The sequence below is a fragment of the Amblyraja radiata genome, chromosome 5 (assembly GCF_010909765.2).
Source record: "Amblyraja radiata isolate CabotCenter1 chromosome 5, sAmbRad1.1.pri, whole genome shotgun sequence".
In the NCBI taxonomy this organism is placed as follows: domain Eukaryota; kingdom Metazoa; phylum Chordata; class Chondrichthyes; order Rajiformes; family Rajidae; genus Amblyraja; species Amblyraja radiata.
Genome location: NC_045960.1, coordinates 21,113,467 through 21,130,787, shown reverse-complemented (window position 1 = coordinate 21,130,787; position 17,321 = coordinate 21,113,467). Strand labels below are relative to the sequence as shown.

Here is a 17,321-nt window from a genome sequence, read left to right as displayed (position 1 = left end):
TACTTTCCTGTTTGAGAAATTTGGTTTTAATGACCATAAGATGGCCTTTTAATTTTTTAATTATACCTTCTATTCAGGATATAATTGAATCTAATGAACGATTGAAAGTGCAAACCAAAGAGCTCAAAGATGCCCATAGTCAGCGTAAGCTGGCAATGCAAGAGTTCTCAGAGATGAATGAGAGAGTTACAGACCTGCGTTCCCAAAAACAAAAGCTTACCCGTCAGCTCCGAGACAAGGAGGAAGAAATGGAATCAACGATGCAGAAAACTGAGACTTTGCGACAAGATCTGCGGAGAGTAGAACGTGCCAAAAAAGAGGTGGGTTTGAGTTTCCACTTTGGTTTGGAATTTCAGACAAATTAACACTGGCCCTCCTCTCCCTGACCCTTCTCTCCCATCCCCTCCCTTCCTAACTCACCTGTCCCTTTCTCCTCCCAGAAGTAGAGCAGTGGACCTCACAGATGCACCTCTCAATGAGCAATCCTTTTTCACTCTGTTTCCCTCTTGGGCCACCAGCGATCTGGACCTGGACATTCTTTTCCGCAATTTAAATTGAGGAATATAATTTCCCTGCAGATCTCCCGTGCTGTTTCCATGCTGTATCTGTTGAAACAGGCCCTTCGGCCAACCAGTGATTTCCCATTCACACTAGTTCGATGTTATCCCACTTCGTACACTGGGGGCAATTTGCAGTGGGCCAATTAACCAAACATTTGGGATGATGGAGGAAAACGGGGCACCCAGAGGAAACGGGGAGAACGTGCGAACTCTGCACGGTCAGGATTGACCTCAGGTGTCTGGTGCTGTTAGGCAGTGGCTCCCCCGCCTGTTAGTCTAGTGAAGGGGATCACCAGGGGATCAGCCACATGGTCAAAGCCAAATGTCTTTATTATATTTTCATTGGAAAGACGGCAAGATATTGTGGATGTCTAGATATATATTCCTTTCCCAGCATGCGGGCTACGTTAATGGATGGTTATCCAGAACACAGGCCTTTTGATTGGGAAATAATTAGAATCACCACAGCATCTGTGGTATTAAAATTCAAGTTACTGCAACATCGCTATGAAGAAGCTTGCATCATTAATAGTGACTATTAAATTACTGTATTGTAATAAGTTATTTAGTTCACTGATGTCCTTCAATGAATGAATCTGCTGCCCTTGCCCGGTGATTGGCTTTTATCAATCTATCATGATCCAGCACATCAGGGAGGAATGAGTGCTGCTTTTCCCAGCAACATTCACTGTGCATTCATGAATGAGAAAGCTTCTTTGTTTCAAATGTCCTTATACATTTTGCTTGAATGAATGCTATGTGACAATGAGTCAAAGAGAGGTTGAACACAGTTCTATGCTGGTGTAAGTAAAGCTGCCCAGAGCTGAGCTCCTGAGTATCCTGTTCACACTGTGCAGCAGCATCTCAGGCCATTAACGTAATATAAATACTCCTACGCATTACATTATTGGATTTCCGAGTACACCACTCTTTTGCATTTTCCAAAATGGTCCTACGCTTACTCTATTATTACTTGTTTCTCTGGTATTGGTCCAGCTTTGGAAAGTAATTTATAAGGAAGATGCAGAGGATTTGTATAATATATTTCAAAAGGGGTTTTCTTACTTTTTCACATTATATAATGTCTTTTCTTTCTTCCCCCATTGCCTGTCTGACATTGCAAAGATAAACAGCTTCACCGTGAGTGATTAATCATGAAGGTTGCCAGCTGCCTGATGCGCAGCCCATCTCCATTCTGTTTTGTTGGTTGTCAGTGCCAAGCAAAACAGGAACGAGTCGACACATATCTGACTGCTCTATTGTGCAATAATGTTTTCATTAGGAGCTGCTCTGGTGATAAAATGTTTAGAGTTTCTAGATTGAAACAGGCCAAATGCTGAAAATTGAATGTTATTTTTTAATTAAAACGTGCATTTAAGTGAAAGCCGCTGCTACAATTATTGACCAGCACTGACAACACAAGTAGATAGGATGCTAAAGAAGGTGTATGATATACTTGTCTTCATTGGTTGGGGCATTGAGCACAAGATTCAGTAAGTCATTTAGCAGCTTTATAATACTTTGGTTAGGCAGCATTTAGAGTATTGAATTGAATTGAAAAATAGAGCAAGGAAGCAGGCCATTCAGCCCACTGAGCCGACGCCAACCATCGATCACTCTTTCACACTAGTTCTATATTATCCCACTTTCTCATACACTCCCTGCACACTAGGGGCAATTTACAGAGGTCATTTAACCTACTCTGGTCTTTTGGATGTGAGAGGAAACCGATGCACCCTGAGTAAACCCACGCGGTCATAGGGAGAACGTGCAAACTCCACACATACAGCACTCAAGGTCAGGATCGAACCCGGGTCCCTAGCGGTGTGAGGCAGCGGTTCTATCCACTACATCACTGGGTTGCCCTACCGTGTGTACAGTTCTGATCTCATTACAATAAGGATGTGGAGTCTTTGGAGAATTCATAAGTTCGTAAGACATAGCAGCAGATTTAGGCCATGTGGCCTACTCGAACATGGCTGATCTATTTATTTCCTCTCAACCTCATTTTCCTCCCATTCCCCGTAACCTTTTACACCTTAACTCATCAATAATAAAAAATACCCTATGACTCAGCCTCCACAGCCGTCTGTGGCAATTAATTCCACAGATTCACCACCCTCTGGAGAAATTAATTCCTCCTTATTTCCATTCTCAAGGGATGTCCTTTTATTCTGAGACTGAGCCCTCTGACCCTAGATTCTCCCACTACTGGAACCATCCCATCCAAATCCATGCAGCAGAAATATAATTCCACACCAGGGTAGTTTGAAACCTGAATGGAAACCTTCAAGAGGAGACAGTATCATCTCCCTGCTGCATTTGCTCTTCTGTTGATAAAATATGAAGGTTTGAGTCAGAAGGGTCTCGACCCAAAACCTCACCCATTCCTTCTCTCCAGAATTGTTGCCTGTCCCACTGAGTTACTGCAGCATTTTGTGTCTATGCAGGTTTGGGAAGTGTTGACAGAGTAGCCTTAACAAGCAACAGCAATGTGTTTTGTAGTTGGCGGTGGGTGTGCTGCAAAGCAAATCTCCTGCATAAAGGGTAGTGACCATGCCTGACACCGGGTATCACCATGTATCAGGTCTTGCCTTAATGTTATTCAAGTTTTGTGTGTGTGTGGATTGTCCAAGGAACATTACATTTATTATATTATTGACCTTACTATTATTGAACAGTATATTATACTACAAAGATGTCACGAGGTGTGATTTTTTTTTTTTTTGCATGGTTCCACAGGAACACACAATCCCATAAAGGGGCTGTCCCATTGCAGCGACCTAATTGACGAGTTTAGAAGAGTTTGCCCTTGACTCATACTCGCAGTATGGTCGACACAAGGTCCTAGCAGGTCTTTGTAACTCTCCTTCATGCTCGAGAGTAGTTCCCGCGTACTTGAGACCTCAGCTAGGTCGCGGTGTATTTTTCAACATGCTGAAAAATGCCCACGAGTAAAAAGAGAAAAAATCAATATTTTTTTAACTTTAGTCGAAGTAGGTCCTAGTAGGTCGGCATGTTATTCATAGGTAATCGAGGGTAGTCGTAGATAGTCTTCAACATAGTCGAAGGGAGGTCGAATGAGATCGAAGGAGATCCTCTTCACTCTCCACTATTTTCCATTGAGGTCCAATTTTCCCGAAGCTAGTCGAAGCTAGTCTTCAACATAGTCGAAGGAGGTCTTCAACATGACACTTTTTCAAACTCTCCTAAACTCGCCAATTAGGTTGCCGCAGTGGGACAGCCCCTTAAGTCTCCCAATCTCACTTTTAAAACCCCCACACTTGCCAGATGGCCATTTGCCTGCAGGCAGCTTCTCCCAGTTACCTCCAGTATTTGATGGTTTCTACATTTTCACTGGGAGGCTATTTGTAACAATGGTTCTTGTGTACCTAACTTCCTTCTCAATATCGATGTTTCCCCAAACCAGCTGGACATGCAGATGGAAGAATCAGCTGCAGAGGCAACGAAGGAGAGAAAGCTGCGAGAGCGGAGTGAGCAGTACGCAAAGCAACTGGAGGATGAACTTGAGGGGCTCAAGGTGAGACTGACTGCTGGGGAAATGCCCGATTGCCTCCTGCTTCCAACAAGATGAATGGGGAGGGCAATGTGTCAGCCAGGGTTTCCCAAAGTGCTGATGCGGTAAAGAAGAATAGTTGCAAAAAACCCAACCAGTGACCTGAAGGAAAGATGCTGGTTCACTTTATAAGGTAGAAAGGAGAATAAAGAAGTAGGAGGTTAGAACAGTGTCTTGGACAATCTAATTGACAATCTTATTGCAGTAATTTACAGGGAAGTGTAATCTATTTCTAGAAACTTGTTATGTTTCAATTCCCTTAATCTGCATATTAATATAAATTCACGGGGAGAGGTTTTAAAACTCCACTGCGTTTATTGTTTATTCATTTTTATTGTAATGTAGTATTAATGAATGTGCAATTAAGGCAGCAAATTCTGAAAAGTCTGCAATCCTAAAGATATTGGAAACTCCTGGGTTTCATCCGAGATTAGATTTCAGAGGCCCTTATTGGAAAACTCTGCCCCCCCGGAACTGAAATATTTAAAGCATGTCAAAAGCAAAAAGATAATCGGAGATACAATCAATATGAAATAAAAATCAGAAATACTCACCAGGTCAGGCAGAGTTTGCAAAGAGGGAAACAGAGCAATGAACTTTCATTCATTCTATTGAAAGTCTGAAATGTTGACTCCTTTTATCTCCACATATACTGCATATAACTTCCTCTGTTATTATGTAAAGTTATTTTTGTTTCTCTTTAGTTTCCATGGTACACTGTCATTTTAGTAGAAGTGGAAATATGGTATTCTTACACAGAATTATTCCTTAGCATGCATGCATTATTAAAGGAATGAACATAGTTTATTTGATAATTCTTGCATCTGAGGCAGGTGATCTTCATTCAAACTCCATCTATTGAAGATATAATCTAGGCCAACAATATACTACACTGTACATAGGATGTGCTGCCTTGTTGGAACTGTTCGTCCAGATGAAATGTTAAGTCAGGGTATTGATCACATTCCTCATGGATGTAAAAGATTCTGTGATATTACTGGTGAGCAAGCTGTCATCGTCCAAAAAATCACCCATTGTGCAGTGATTTCTAAAGCATTCACCATGTTCAAACTGAAAATATACTACAGATAAAACCTGTAAAGACATGTAGTAAGCTGCTGCATAATGTTAGGCACCAAAACCTTCATGCTCTGTGAATGTAGGAAGAAATTTAATTTATTTCAAAACATTTTTTATATCATTGAGTCATAGTTTCAGTCAGCATGGAAACAGGCTCTTCAGCCCAACTCAACCATGCTGATCAATTGCTCCATTGACCTGGTCCCAGTTGCCTGCCCCTGGCCCATATACCTCCAAATCATTCCTCTCCATGTGCCTGCCCAAGTGTCTTTTAAATGTCATAATTGTACCTGTCTCTACCACCTCATCTGGCACTCGTTCTGCGTACTCACAACCATCTTTATGTAAACATTGCCCCTCAGGTTCCTATTAAATCTTTGCTCTCTCACATTAAACCCATGTCATCTAATTGTTGACTCCCCTGCCCAGGGGAAAAGATTGTGGCTGTTCACCTTATCTATGTACTTCATGATTTTATAAACCTCTATAAGGTTACCCCTCAGACAGGGGAAAAGATCCAGCCTTTCCCTATGTCAAACCCTCCAGAACTGGTAACATCCTTTTTTGCACTCTTTTCAGTTTTCCAGTTTAATAACATCTATTATATAGAAGGACATTCAGAACTGTACATAGTACTCCAAATGTAATCTCAACATTGTCTTGTGCAGCTGCAACATGATGTCCCAACTTCTGTGCTCAATATCCTACAAGGAAAAAAGCTACATAAATTAGGTTAAGGCCATTTCAGCCATTTAATCAGTTTGATGATTAAATGTTGAGCTGATTAAATGGCTGAATTGGGCTGAGCCTACGCTCAACCGATGAAGCATGGCAGCCAACTTGTCCAGTTTTACGGGAAGAATCCACCAGAATATCTGTTGCTAATGGCATTGATAAGGGTACTGGAAGAAGCCTCTTGTACTTCTCCAATATTGGCACAAGGTCTTTTGAGTCGATCTGTTAAACCAGACAGTCCATGTTTAAAAGATGGAATCACTGACAGTTTAGCAGGTTCCTCGCTGTTCTATCGATGCTAATTGAGCACCAAATTATAAATTTAGTCTACTTAACCGAAACAAGTAATTGCTACCAACTACAAAATATGACATTTATGCACACAAAGAAGTTTAAAGTCTGAATTTGTACTGTCTGTGAATATTGGTGTTCTGTTGTTTAAAAATGATAAAATTCCTGAATCGAATTGGTCATCCCAGGTGGCTGTGAATGAATAGAGGATGTTATCGTTTTTCTGACCTGGGGCAGTATGCCATGTAACTGGTTCTATTATTACAGCTTCAAATGTGTTTTGTTAACAGCAGAAGCATGTTGGACGATCACCTGGTGTGAGCAGTACAGAGCATCAACAAGAAGTGGCAAAGCTTAAGGCTGACTTGGAGAAAAATACAGTGTTCTATGAGGTGGAGCTGACTAAACGGGAAGCCCTGCATGCTACTGAGATTAGAAACTTGAAGAAGGAGCTTCGAGATGCGGAAGGACAACACCTCGCCCTCAAGAAGGAAATAATGATTTTAAAAGACAAGTTAGAAAAGAACAGGAGAGAAAGGTAAATATGCCGCTTGACCGATTCCTGCAGTGAAAAGCTGTCAAGCTTTGTACTTGAATCCGCTGCAGATGTTCATTTGGCACCTACCAAAGCGGCTGTGGACTTGAGAATAACGGCAATAAGAATATTATTTTTGAATGAAGGGATGGATTATACTGTAGCCATGTATTGTTTAGAATTCTCCGTTCTAGAGAGCTGGGCAGGTTGTCAGCAGAAATGTTCAAGTCTGAGATTTAAAATATAATGGGAGTCAGAACATGGGGTTAGAGCACAAAAGGACATTGAGGCCAAGATTGGATCAGCGTGATTGTATTGAATGTCAGAACATGTTCAATGGGCTATTTGGCCTTCTCCTGCTTCTGTTTTTTATGCTCTACAGAGTGACTCAGAGTTGGTCATCCTAAAATCACCTGCTGACATGTTTTCTCCATTGATGTAATGTCTTTCATTACATCGCATTGCCCAGTTTAGCAATGCAGTACAGGGTTTCTCCCAGTGTAACCGTCTGACTGCACTGACAGAATTAGTACATGGAAATAGGAGCAGGAGCACACTCCCCAGGCCTTTCAAGCCAGCCCCACCATTCAATGTGTTCATGGCTGATGGCTGCAGGCGTCAGTTCTTTCAAATATTATCTATCTCCACTTTAAATCCTTCTGATGAGCTGGTCTCCTGCATCTGAATCTCAATGAATTACTGGGGAGAGATTTGTTGCGTAGAAGAGAAAATAATTCCTCCATACTTCAGTTTTAATAGATTAGCCCCTTATTTTGTCTTATGTCCCCTTGTTGGGACTCTCCCACTGGTGAAAACATCTCAACATCTACCCTGTCAAAAGCCCTTAGGATATTATGTTTCAATAAAGTCACTCATTCTTTTAAACCCCAAGGAATATAAATCAAAACTCCCTAACCTGTACAGTGCCAGAGATCCAGGTTCGATCCTGACTATGGGTGCTCTCTGTACGGAGTTTGTCTGTTTTCCCCGTGTCTATATGGGTTTTCTCCGGGTGCGCCGGTTTCCTCCCACACTCCAAAGACGTACAGGTTTGTAAGTTAATTGGCTTCCGTAAAAATTGTAAATTGTCCCTTTCATTTTAATGAGACCGCTGCACAGGCTCAGTAAGTAGATTTTCCCAGCTTGAGAACTGGGGACATTGGCACAGCCCTATTTGGACTCCTGCTGCAATGCAAGTGTTCTGTCACTGCGGCTCTATAAAGTCGCACTCCTGGAGTGGAAGGTTGCATTTTAGCCTCCCTTGAGAAACAGCTGAGTGGCGAGCTCATCTGGTGGCAGATTATGGTGGGAGATCTGCCACATTGTTCTTTTGAAACGATCCCAGTTGTTAAAGGATGTGTAAGTCATTACTTTGAAGGATTGAGACGGATGGAACAGAAAGAGATTTATTCAATTTGATCGTTCCCCTGGCAATTCCTCAAAGTTGGAACACCTGTCTTTCATTTAGTTCTTAACCTGTGCATTCTGATAAATCCGGCATTAGTCAGTGCAGTTGAGCATGAAAGCAATCATTTTAACAAGACAATTGGAACCATTCTTCCAACCAGCTTATGTACAGTTTACATATTGTGACCCCTCCCCAACTTATTTAATCAACTAAAGGCAGCCAAAGTCAGATGGTAAAGCTCCAATGGCTTGACTTATTTCACCAAGTCAAATATTTTTTAGGCTTATTTGAAATCCTTCAGTGTGGTGTATAAGAGGAACTATCAGATTGGTAGAGGGCACAAGACAATGTGGATGCTCTAGGGCAGGGGTCGGCAACCTGCGGCCCCTGGGCCGAATGCGGCCCTTAGCCCGAAATCATCCAGCCCGCAGGCTTTTTTTCCCATAATCATCCGGCCCACAGACTTCCTTCATCTCCGGTACCTCCCGAGGCCGTGGCACCCAGGCGCGGTGACGTAAGGAGGCCTGCGCTGGCGGCCGCAATTACGGAGCGGCCAAGCTCGGCCGAGCACCGAGCTCTGGCTGTACCGCATCCCGCGCAAAGCCACCGGCACGGCCACGCACCTTCTGTGTCTGGGCTTCACTGTCGGGATCGGGGTTGTCAATAGGCCAGGGACGAGTGAGTGTAAGTATTTGAGCCACCACCTTCAGGACAGGTAATGGTCTGTAGGTACACCATGTTCGTGAGCGCCCTTAACTAGGGGCCGGTGCTGCGGGTGGCATCCTCGAAGGGGCAGGATCTATGTGAACACGTGATTTGATGCCTGCCATCCGGGGCGGGATCCATGTGTACACGTGATAGATGTGGCCCGCCATCCACTCACAGACATGCTTTCTGGCCCCTATGGAGAACAAGGTTGCCAACCCCTGCTCTAGGGTTAGCGTTAGCCCATTCCACGGTCAGTGCTGTATATTTCTTGTATGCGGAGCAACCAGTGGGTCGTCTTTTGAATAATTATTTATGGAAATAAGCCATATGTTCAGAATATTAGGGAGTGATTTTAAAATGACATATTAATTGAATCATAGAATGACTGACAGGCATTAGCTTGCTACTGCTGTTACTACAATGAATTAATCTCACTTCCCTTCACTTTCCCAAAACTGCAAATTATTTTCCCTCATTTTTCATTTTTCGTTTGAAAGCCATAATTGACTCTTTCAACCTACCTTAGAGACTGAGTTCCAGATCATCGATGTAAACATATTTTTATCAGAGGCCCCATTGTATCTTTTGCCCATAGCTCTAACTCTGTGAAAAAAATACACAAGGTAACTCAGCCGGTCAGGCAGCATCTCTGGAGAACACTGATAGGTGATGTTTCTGATTGGGACCCATCCTGGCCCGAGACATCACCTATCCATGTTCTCTGGTGAAGCTGAGTTACCTCAGCACTTTTGAGTCTTTTTTTCCAAACCTGTATCTGCAGTTCCTTGTTTCTACTCTAACCACTGTGCCTAGTTGTCCTTAAACCATTCATTAATAGAATATAGTTCAGCACGGCACAGAAACAGGCTTTTCAACCATGGTGTCTGCCAACTATGATACCAATGAATCCCATCTGCCCACACAAGGTCCCTATCTCTTTGTTCACTGTCTGTTTATGTGCCTGTTGAATTGTCTCTTCCACCACCTCTCCTGACATCTACAATTCTCTGTGTAAAAAAAAACCTGTCTCAAATCTCCTTTAAACTACCCGCACCCCTCTACTCAGTTTAAAGCTATGCCCTCTAGATTTGACATTTCCACTCTGGGGAAAAAGACCTAGCCTTCTACCCTTTCGATGCCTCTCAGAATTTTATAAACTTCTATCGGGTCTCCCCTCAGCCTTCTATGATATAGAGAAAACAATCCAAGTTGGTCCAACCTTATAACTAATAACCTCCAAGTTAACAATTTCCCCTTATATACCCTATCATAACCAATCATGAAGTTATACATCTGTGTCAAATCTCCTTTCAGATGTCTTTGTTCCAAACAGAATACCTGTTTCTTCAGTGAAACCTGGTAGCTGAAATCCCTCATCCCTTGAACCATTGGGCAAATCTCTTATGCAGCTACTCTAGGACTTTCACAACCTTCCAAAAATTGTGACCAGAATTGGGTGCTGTGCTTCAATTGCAGTGTAACAAGTGTCTCTGACATTTTCAATTTAATGACCTTACTTTAATGTTCCATGGCTTCCAGGATGCCATATGATTTAGTAATTTCTCTCCCAACATGTCCTGCCATTTCTAAATATTTGTACACATGCACCCAGGTCCCACTCTCTTGCACTCCTGTTAGAACTGTATCATGTAGCCGGCTCTCTGTTCCTCACCTTCTATTGAGCTACAATTTTAGGTTAGATAATAAATTGGAGAAGTCAATGTTCATACTGCTGGGGTGTAAACTACCCAAGCAAAATATGAAGTGCTGCTCCTCCAATTTACGGTGGGCCTCACTATGGCCATGGAGGAGGCCCAGGAGAGAAAGGTCGGATTCGGTATGGGAGGGGGAGTTGAAGTGCTGAGCTACTGGGAGATCAGTTTGGTTATTGCGAACCGAGCGGAGGTGCTGGGCGAAGCGATCGCCAAGCCTACGCTTGGTCTCGCCGATGTAGAGCAGTTGACACCTAGAGCAGCGGATGCAATAGATGAGGTTGGATGTGGTGCAGGTAAACCTCTGGCGCACCTGGAAAGACTGCTTAGGTCCTTGGATGGAGTCAAGGGGGGAGGTAAAGCGACATGTGTAGCATTTCCTGCGGTTGCAAGGGAAAGTACGAGGGGAGGGGGTGGTTTGGGTGGGAAGGGAAGAATTGACCAGGGAGTTACGGATGGAACGGTCTCTGCGGAAAGCCAACGGGGGAGGAGATGGGACGATGTGGCCAGTGGTGGGATCCCGTTGGAGGTGGCGAAAATGTTGGAGGATTATCTGTTGTATGTGACGGCTGGTTGGGTGGAAGGTGAGGACAAGGGGCAACAAGACAAACTCTGAGGCACTGTGGGGAAGGGTGAAGTCAGACAGGGCTACTGTGATATGAGGATTGATAGTTAGGGGGCAGGCAGGAGATTCTGTAGCCACAAACGGGACTCCAGGATGGTGTGTTGCCTCTATGTTACCAGGGTTCATGATGTCTCTCAGCAAATCTAGAACATTCTCAAGGGGGAGGGGGAACAGCCAGAAGTCACACACACTAGCACAGATGATACAGGTAGAAAAAGGGATGAGGTCCTGCAGAGTGAATACAGAGAGCTAGGCCAAATGTTAAAACGCAGGACTTTGTGGATAGTGATCTCTGGACCCACGTGCTAGTCAGGATAGGAATAGGAGGATAGGACAGGTGAATATGTGGAGCAGGGGGCAGATATTCCGATTTTTAGACCATTGAGGTCTCTTCTGGGGTGGAAGTGCCGTGTACAAGAGGGGCAGTTTGCACCTGACCTGAAGGGGGTGTAATATTCTCGCAAGCAGATTTGTTGGTGCCACTAGGAAGAGTTTTAACTTGATTGACTGGCAGGTGGGATCCAAAGCAGTAGAGAGGCAGCTGGAAAAATGTACTTGCGTGTTGTGGGAAGTTACAATGCAATGATTCTCTTTTGCAACGTGGATATGTAAAACGTTAAAACATTCAGATAACAGTTTGCCTGATGAAACATAAATTTAAATTGCACTAATTTAAATATACACCCAAATGAAAGTCTCATTTCTCTGTTGACAGCTTCATTCCAAAGTTGATTTATATTTAAATGTCAAAGTGCATTTGATCATAGGATAACTTTAGCAGATGTCTCAATCCTTGGAAGCAACAATAATACGGCTACATAACAAAGTAGATCCCCTAGGTCTATGAATTGAAATGCAAAACAGGACTGACTTTGATTGTTTTATAAACGTAGTTGTTCTGAATGGAGCTGCCCACGAGTTTACAACAGGAATGCTTGTAAGCACAAAGTCTGTTTCAGTTTTACTCTGAAGATAGATCAGACTTTGTGTTTCCATATAACTCAACTTTCTGCTCCATATTGAGAGATTCCATCTGCATGTGGCGACTACACATTCCATGGTCTACTAGCCTTCCAGTATTCACTCAAACTTGCATTTTCATATTATATTTTACCTCAGCACCCTTAATTCAGAGAGTCATAAAGTCGTACAGCATGGAAACAGGCCCTTCATCCTAACCCGTGATGACAAAGATGCCCCATCTACGTCTGTCCTATTTGCCTATGTTTGTCCCATATCCCTCTGAACGTTTGCTCTCCATGTACCTGTCCAAATGTCTTTTAAATGTTGTTATAGTACCCGCTTAAACTACCTCCTCCGGCAGCTCATTTCATATACCCGCTTATGGAACATATATGGAATTTACTCCTTAATTTCCTATTAAACCTTTCTCTTCTCATCTTAAACCGATACTGTTGAGATATGTATGCAGACATCTGGAGAAAGGGCAAATGAGTGGTGCTAAATGGGTTCTATGACAAGAGTCATCAAGCTGTACACATGGAAGTAGGCCCCATGGCCCAACTTGTACATACCGACCAAAAGTTGGCATTCTGGGCTAGTGCTATTTGCCTCCAAGGCTCTAATATGTAAATCCTGCCCTGGCCTAACATACCTATTGTAACACCTCAAGGGCCTGTCCCACCAGCATGCGACTGCATGTGGCGAGCGCGACCTAACATGGTCGCTTGAGCCGTACGGCCTCGCGGGGCCGGTCCCACTTCGATCGCTGGAGCCGTATGGAGTTGTGCGGGGCTGTTCCCAACATCGCGCGGGGCTCCGAAAAACTGACACTGTCCAAAAATTCTGCGCGGCAATGGCCTGTCGGCCTGCAGCCGCATTGATGCCGTACGCAGCGCCTCGATGGGCGTACGCAGCGTTTCGACACCGGACGCAGCGTCTTGACGCCGTACGCAGCGCCTTGACGGCGTACGCCTAGCGCGTGGCGTTGCGTGTTGACGTCACAGCCCGGCGTGCCGCTGCGTGATGACATAACCGCCCGACGCCGTGCGACGTCCAAATTCAGTCGGCCCGCCTCCTGCCCAGCTGATTGGTGAGTATGATGTCGGGACCAGCCCCGCACAACTCCAGAAGGCTCCGCGGTTGGAAGTGGGACCGGCCCCGCGAGGCCGTACGCCTCAAGCCAACACGTTTGGTCGCGCTAGACGCATGCAATCGCATGCTGGTGGGACAGGCCCTTCACTCTTATCAGAGTTAAATTGCATTTGCCATTCCTTGACCCTCCTTCCCAACTGATCTTGATCCTGTTGTAAAATTAAATATCCATCCTCATTGTCCACAATTCTACCAATGTTGGTGTCATACACAAATTTACAAACGATGGAAAAATAGTCTGAATAGTGCACTGCTTTGATATTTCATTCTATAATTTCCATTTCCTCATATAATTTGTCCAGTGCCACTTTACTGTTGGCTTAGAGTGGTGTGTAGACTGCCAACAAGATGGGAGAGATGAATAAAGGGATGGTATTTTATAAAGAGGTAATGCACAGTCCCTACGCAGAGTTCACCATTCCTTTCTACCTATCTTTCTTTCATTAGGACATCTTTTAAAACAAGTTTCTTTAACTATACTTTTGGTCACCTGTCCAAATATCTACCATAATGTGGATAAACACTCATGGAAAACAATTGCAGCGCGATGAAAAACATGTAGGGGTTCCTGGAAGAGCTGTTGTAATGACCAGCATAAAATGTTGGTCTTTAAAGTGACCATTGTTTGTCAAGAGTATATATCAAATTCACTTTTGATATTGAATGTGTCTCCAGCAACCTTTTGTGCAGTGTTTTCTGGACAAATGACTTCATTGTGACCAGCATCAACTGGAGATTGTTGGCCTGAAGTGTGTTTTAAAATCCTCTATCAGGAATTATATACAACCGTCGAGAGCGACAGCCATTTCTTAGATGGTGGATCAGTCGGACTCTGTGAAACCTTGTGCTTACAGCTTCTGGACAGAGGCTGGAGAACATGTCAGATTTTTCCAGTGACTGCAGCAGGCATTCAGTGTGACAGCTGAACCTTGAAGTCAAGGGAATCAAATTCTTCTGAATGTTGGACGACTTAAACTGATTCTTCCTTTAAATTTATCCCAGCTCCATATTACATTCTGGCCACATTCTGGAATAAACATGCCGGGAATGCATTTGTGATGGTGATACGTCTTCCACATAAATTATATGATGTTGCTTGGTTAAATATAACTCAATTTATAGACAGTTTTAAGTATTTGAAATATTTATTTCTATATATATATTTGTCAATACAGTCAGAATGAAAGGGAAGAGTTTGAAGGCGAATTTAAGCAGAAATATGAGCGGGAGAGGATCATGCTGAGTGAAGACAACAAGAAGCTATCAAATGAAGTCGATAAGGTGAGGCTCCCCTGACGTTCTGCACCCTTGTGTAAAACAAATGCCATGGTCTGGGTATTACTGCCGGCATGTTCAGCTCTGGGTGGAAAGGCTCACTATCTCCCCAATTTGAAGGATTGTTACAACTGATCTGGCTATGCAGCTGTGAACATATGAATGTTTGCAATATCCAGCTGCACTTTACTGCACCTTCTCGATTTCCATGCTGATTTAAATGTGAAATAATTGGTCCTTTATGGCTGATTTACATTTATATGATGCATTCAGTTGAAGTGATCATTGTTCACCAGAACGCCCTTTGAGGTATCATTCTGGAGAGAATTATTGAATGCAGCGCATCTACTAACCTTTCATATTCCTACATCTGCACAGAATGCTTTAATTTCTTAAAAAATGAAGCCAATCATTTTAATATTCTTGCTTATTCCTCAAAGGCCTAATGAGACATTAGCATTTCATCTTTATGAAAGTCAAAAGAACTTAAATTTGCATCAAATAAAGATTGTACTAAACCTATTTGGTTTCATGAATATTACATTAAAATATTTTTAAAATCCTACATAAATTGATTTTGCAATCAGAATCTCAAACTGATGAGTTAATCAAATATACTATTTTGTATTAATATTGTGTTTATGGGAAGGATAGTTTCATGAACATTGTTTACCAGAGTTCAAAGTCTATCTCATGAATGTATTGAGAGTCCAGATAAATTACAATTAATATATTTGAGTTTGTGGATGTACTACAGAGGGAAAAGTCATTAGGTCTGAGTACATTCTAGACTTATACTGCAATGTAATTGTGTGGGCAGTTACCGTGGTGGAGATCCTTTCCGTCACTTTAAACCACAGTTCGAAAAAGAACAGAATAACCCCCAGATTTCTGCTTAACATTTCTCTACAACAAAATTAAGTATTTAATTATCTGTCCACTGGAAAGGCATTATTACCGATCCCTTGATACCTGGAGATTATTTGAAGTCCACCATATATAATGGAAGATGCATGCCTAAAAGCCAAAATATATCCTTTAAGTGATGTAAATGTGCTCTATCAAACATTAAGTAACAACAAAACACAAAAATATATAGCTGCTTATAAATAGGTATATTAAAAAGTCATTTATATACACATTTATCTTTTTCCAAAATAACATATTTATGTTGACATTTCTCTCAATATTAATCTTTGGAATTTTCTTGTGGTTCTGCAGTGTTACAAGACTATGGTTTGATTTGGTTCTGGTCTCCATTGACTGAGGTGACAATGCAGTGACTATGACCATGGTTCTGGTCTCCATTTACTGCGGTGTTACAACAGCTCCTCTATTCAATGGGTTTTAGGCTGATCCTTTCCATCCCGATGTTGTTTCCCTCCATGCTAATTCTCTTGGTTCTCAATTTATGTTTTCTTGAAACATTGCGAAGTTACAGGGATCATGCTATAGGAGTTCAAATGATAAATTATTGGTCAGAGGTTTTGCTAAACATGTTTTAGGTAGTCTGCAAGTGTTCCAAACACTATCATCATTGGACTACAGTGGAGGCAGATGTAAAATTTAAATCCATATCCTGCTAATATGATGTTTCCCACATTCTGATATGAACTGGCTCTTCATTTTGTGTTTTGGAGGTACCTACCTACAAAACAGTAACCCAACAAACCATGGAATTCAAATATTAAAAAAGGTGCTTAAGAAATGTTGACACTGTTGCCATCCAAATGGTTCTTCGTAATGATGCCTGATGTAAGAGCTGGGATGATTTTGAGTATCTGGGTGAGTTACATATGAACAATTTACTCTCTGCTCTTGCTTCTGAGCAGCTGACAGGGAAGTTTGAGAAGCTGACTGCAAGCAACAAACAGATGGAGGAAGAGTTGCAGGATCTTGCAGATAAGAAGGAATCTGTGGCACACTGGGAGGCCCAAATCACAGAGATCATCCAATGGTGAGTGACCTTATTCAGCAGTGCAGCAGGAAAAAAAAGATTTTCCCATTCTTTCAGAGAGATTTTATTTCATGCTACTGTCACTAATGACAACATTAATATTATTTTATGTTTATAATTTCATGGGGTCTGGGCATTGCTGACATTGGTAATTACCCTTGGAAAGATGGCGATGATCAGCCAGCCTGCTCACTGAAGTCCTTCCGGTGTTGAGCAGGGAATTCCAACATTTGTACTCTGGAATCATGAAGGAATAGTGCGAACAGTGAGATACCTCTGGATGATTTGGAAATGAACATGCATGTGGCAGTGTTTCCAAATGCCTGCTGCCCTTGACCTTCTGAGTGGTAGAGTTAGTGGATTTGGGAGGTACTGGAGTAGCCTCGATGAGTAACTGCAGTGTAGAGGTACACTCTGTGGCTCAATCATCCCCGGGTAACAAATGGGTTCTGCTTTTACAGACGTGCATTAGTTGGAAAATAGACAAAATTACTCCATATGGTAACCGTACTCCACAGTACTGCCAATTACCATGAACATTTATTTATTGTCTTCCCTTGCCTAGTTACAATGGTACAGAATCAAGATGTCCCACACTCAGTAGCTGGTTACAAAGGGCTTGAAATATCAGTTGCTGTTACATTGTTTCTACAGTATCATTACACAAGTATCAATAGGAGCGATAGCTTGTCAATGTTCAAAGAAATTATCTTGGGTAACCTCCCATGGGTAACCTCCCACAG

At 42.6% G+C, this 17,321-nt stretch overlaps 1 protein-coding gene across 7 annotated transcripts in view; it reads left to right on the top strand.

Annotated features, from left to right (window-relative positions):
* Nucleotides 1–17,321, top strand: part of cdc42bpa (CDC42 binding protein kinase alpha) — a 301,642-nt gene that overhangs the window by 195,967 nt on the left and 88,354 nt on the right. For 6 of the 7 annotated variants that reach the window (XM_033020707.1, XM_033020708.1, XM_033020711.1 and 3 more), the window contains exons 13-17: nucleotides 78–320; nucleotides 3,991–4,101; nucleotides 6,534–6,781; nucleotides 14,522–14,627; nucleotides 16,454–16,578. In XM_033020707.1, the coding sequence (XP_032876598.1) occupies nucleotides 78–320; nucleotides 3,991–4,101; nucleotides 6,534–6,781; nucleotides 14,522–14,627; nucleotides 16,454–16,578 (833 nt within the window). The remainder of the gene's footprint in view (nucleotides 1–77; nucleotides 321–3,990; nucleotides 4,102–6,533; nucleotides 6,782–14,521; nucleotides 14,628–16,453; nucleotides 16,579–17,321) is intronic. The other variant, XM_033020706.1, reaches the window with a different exon arrangement.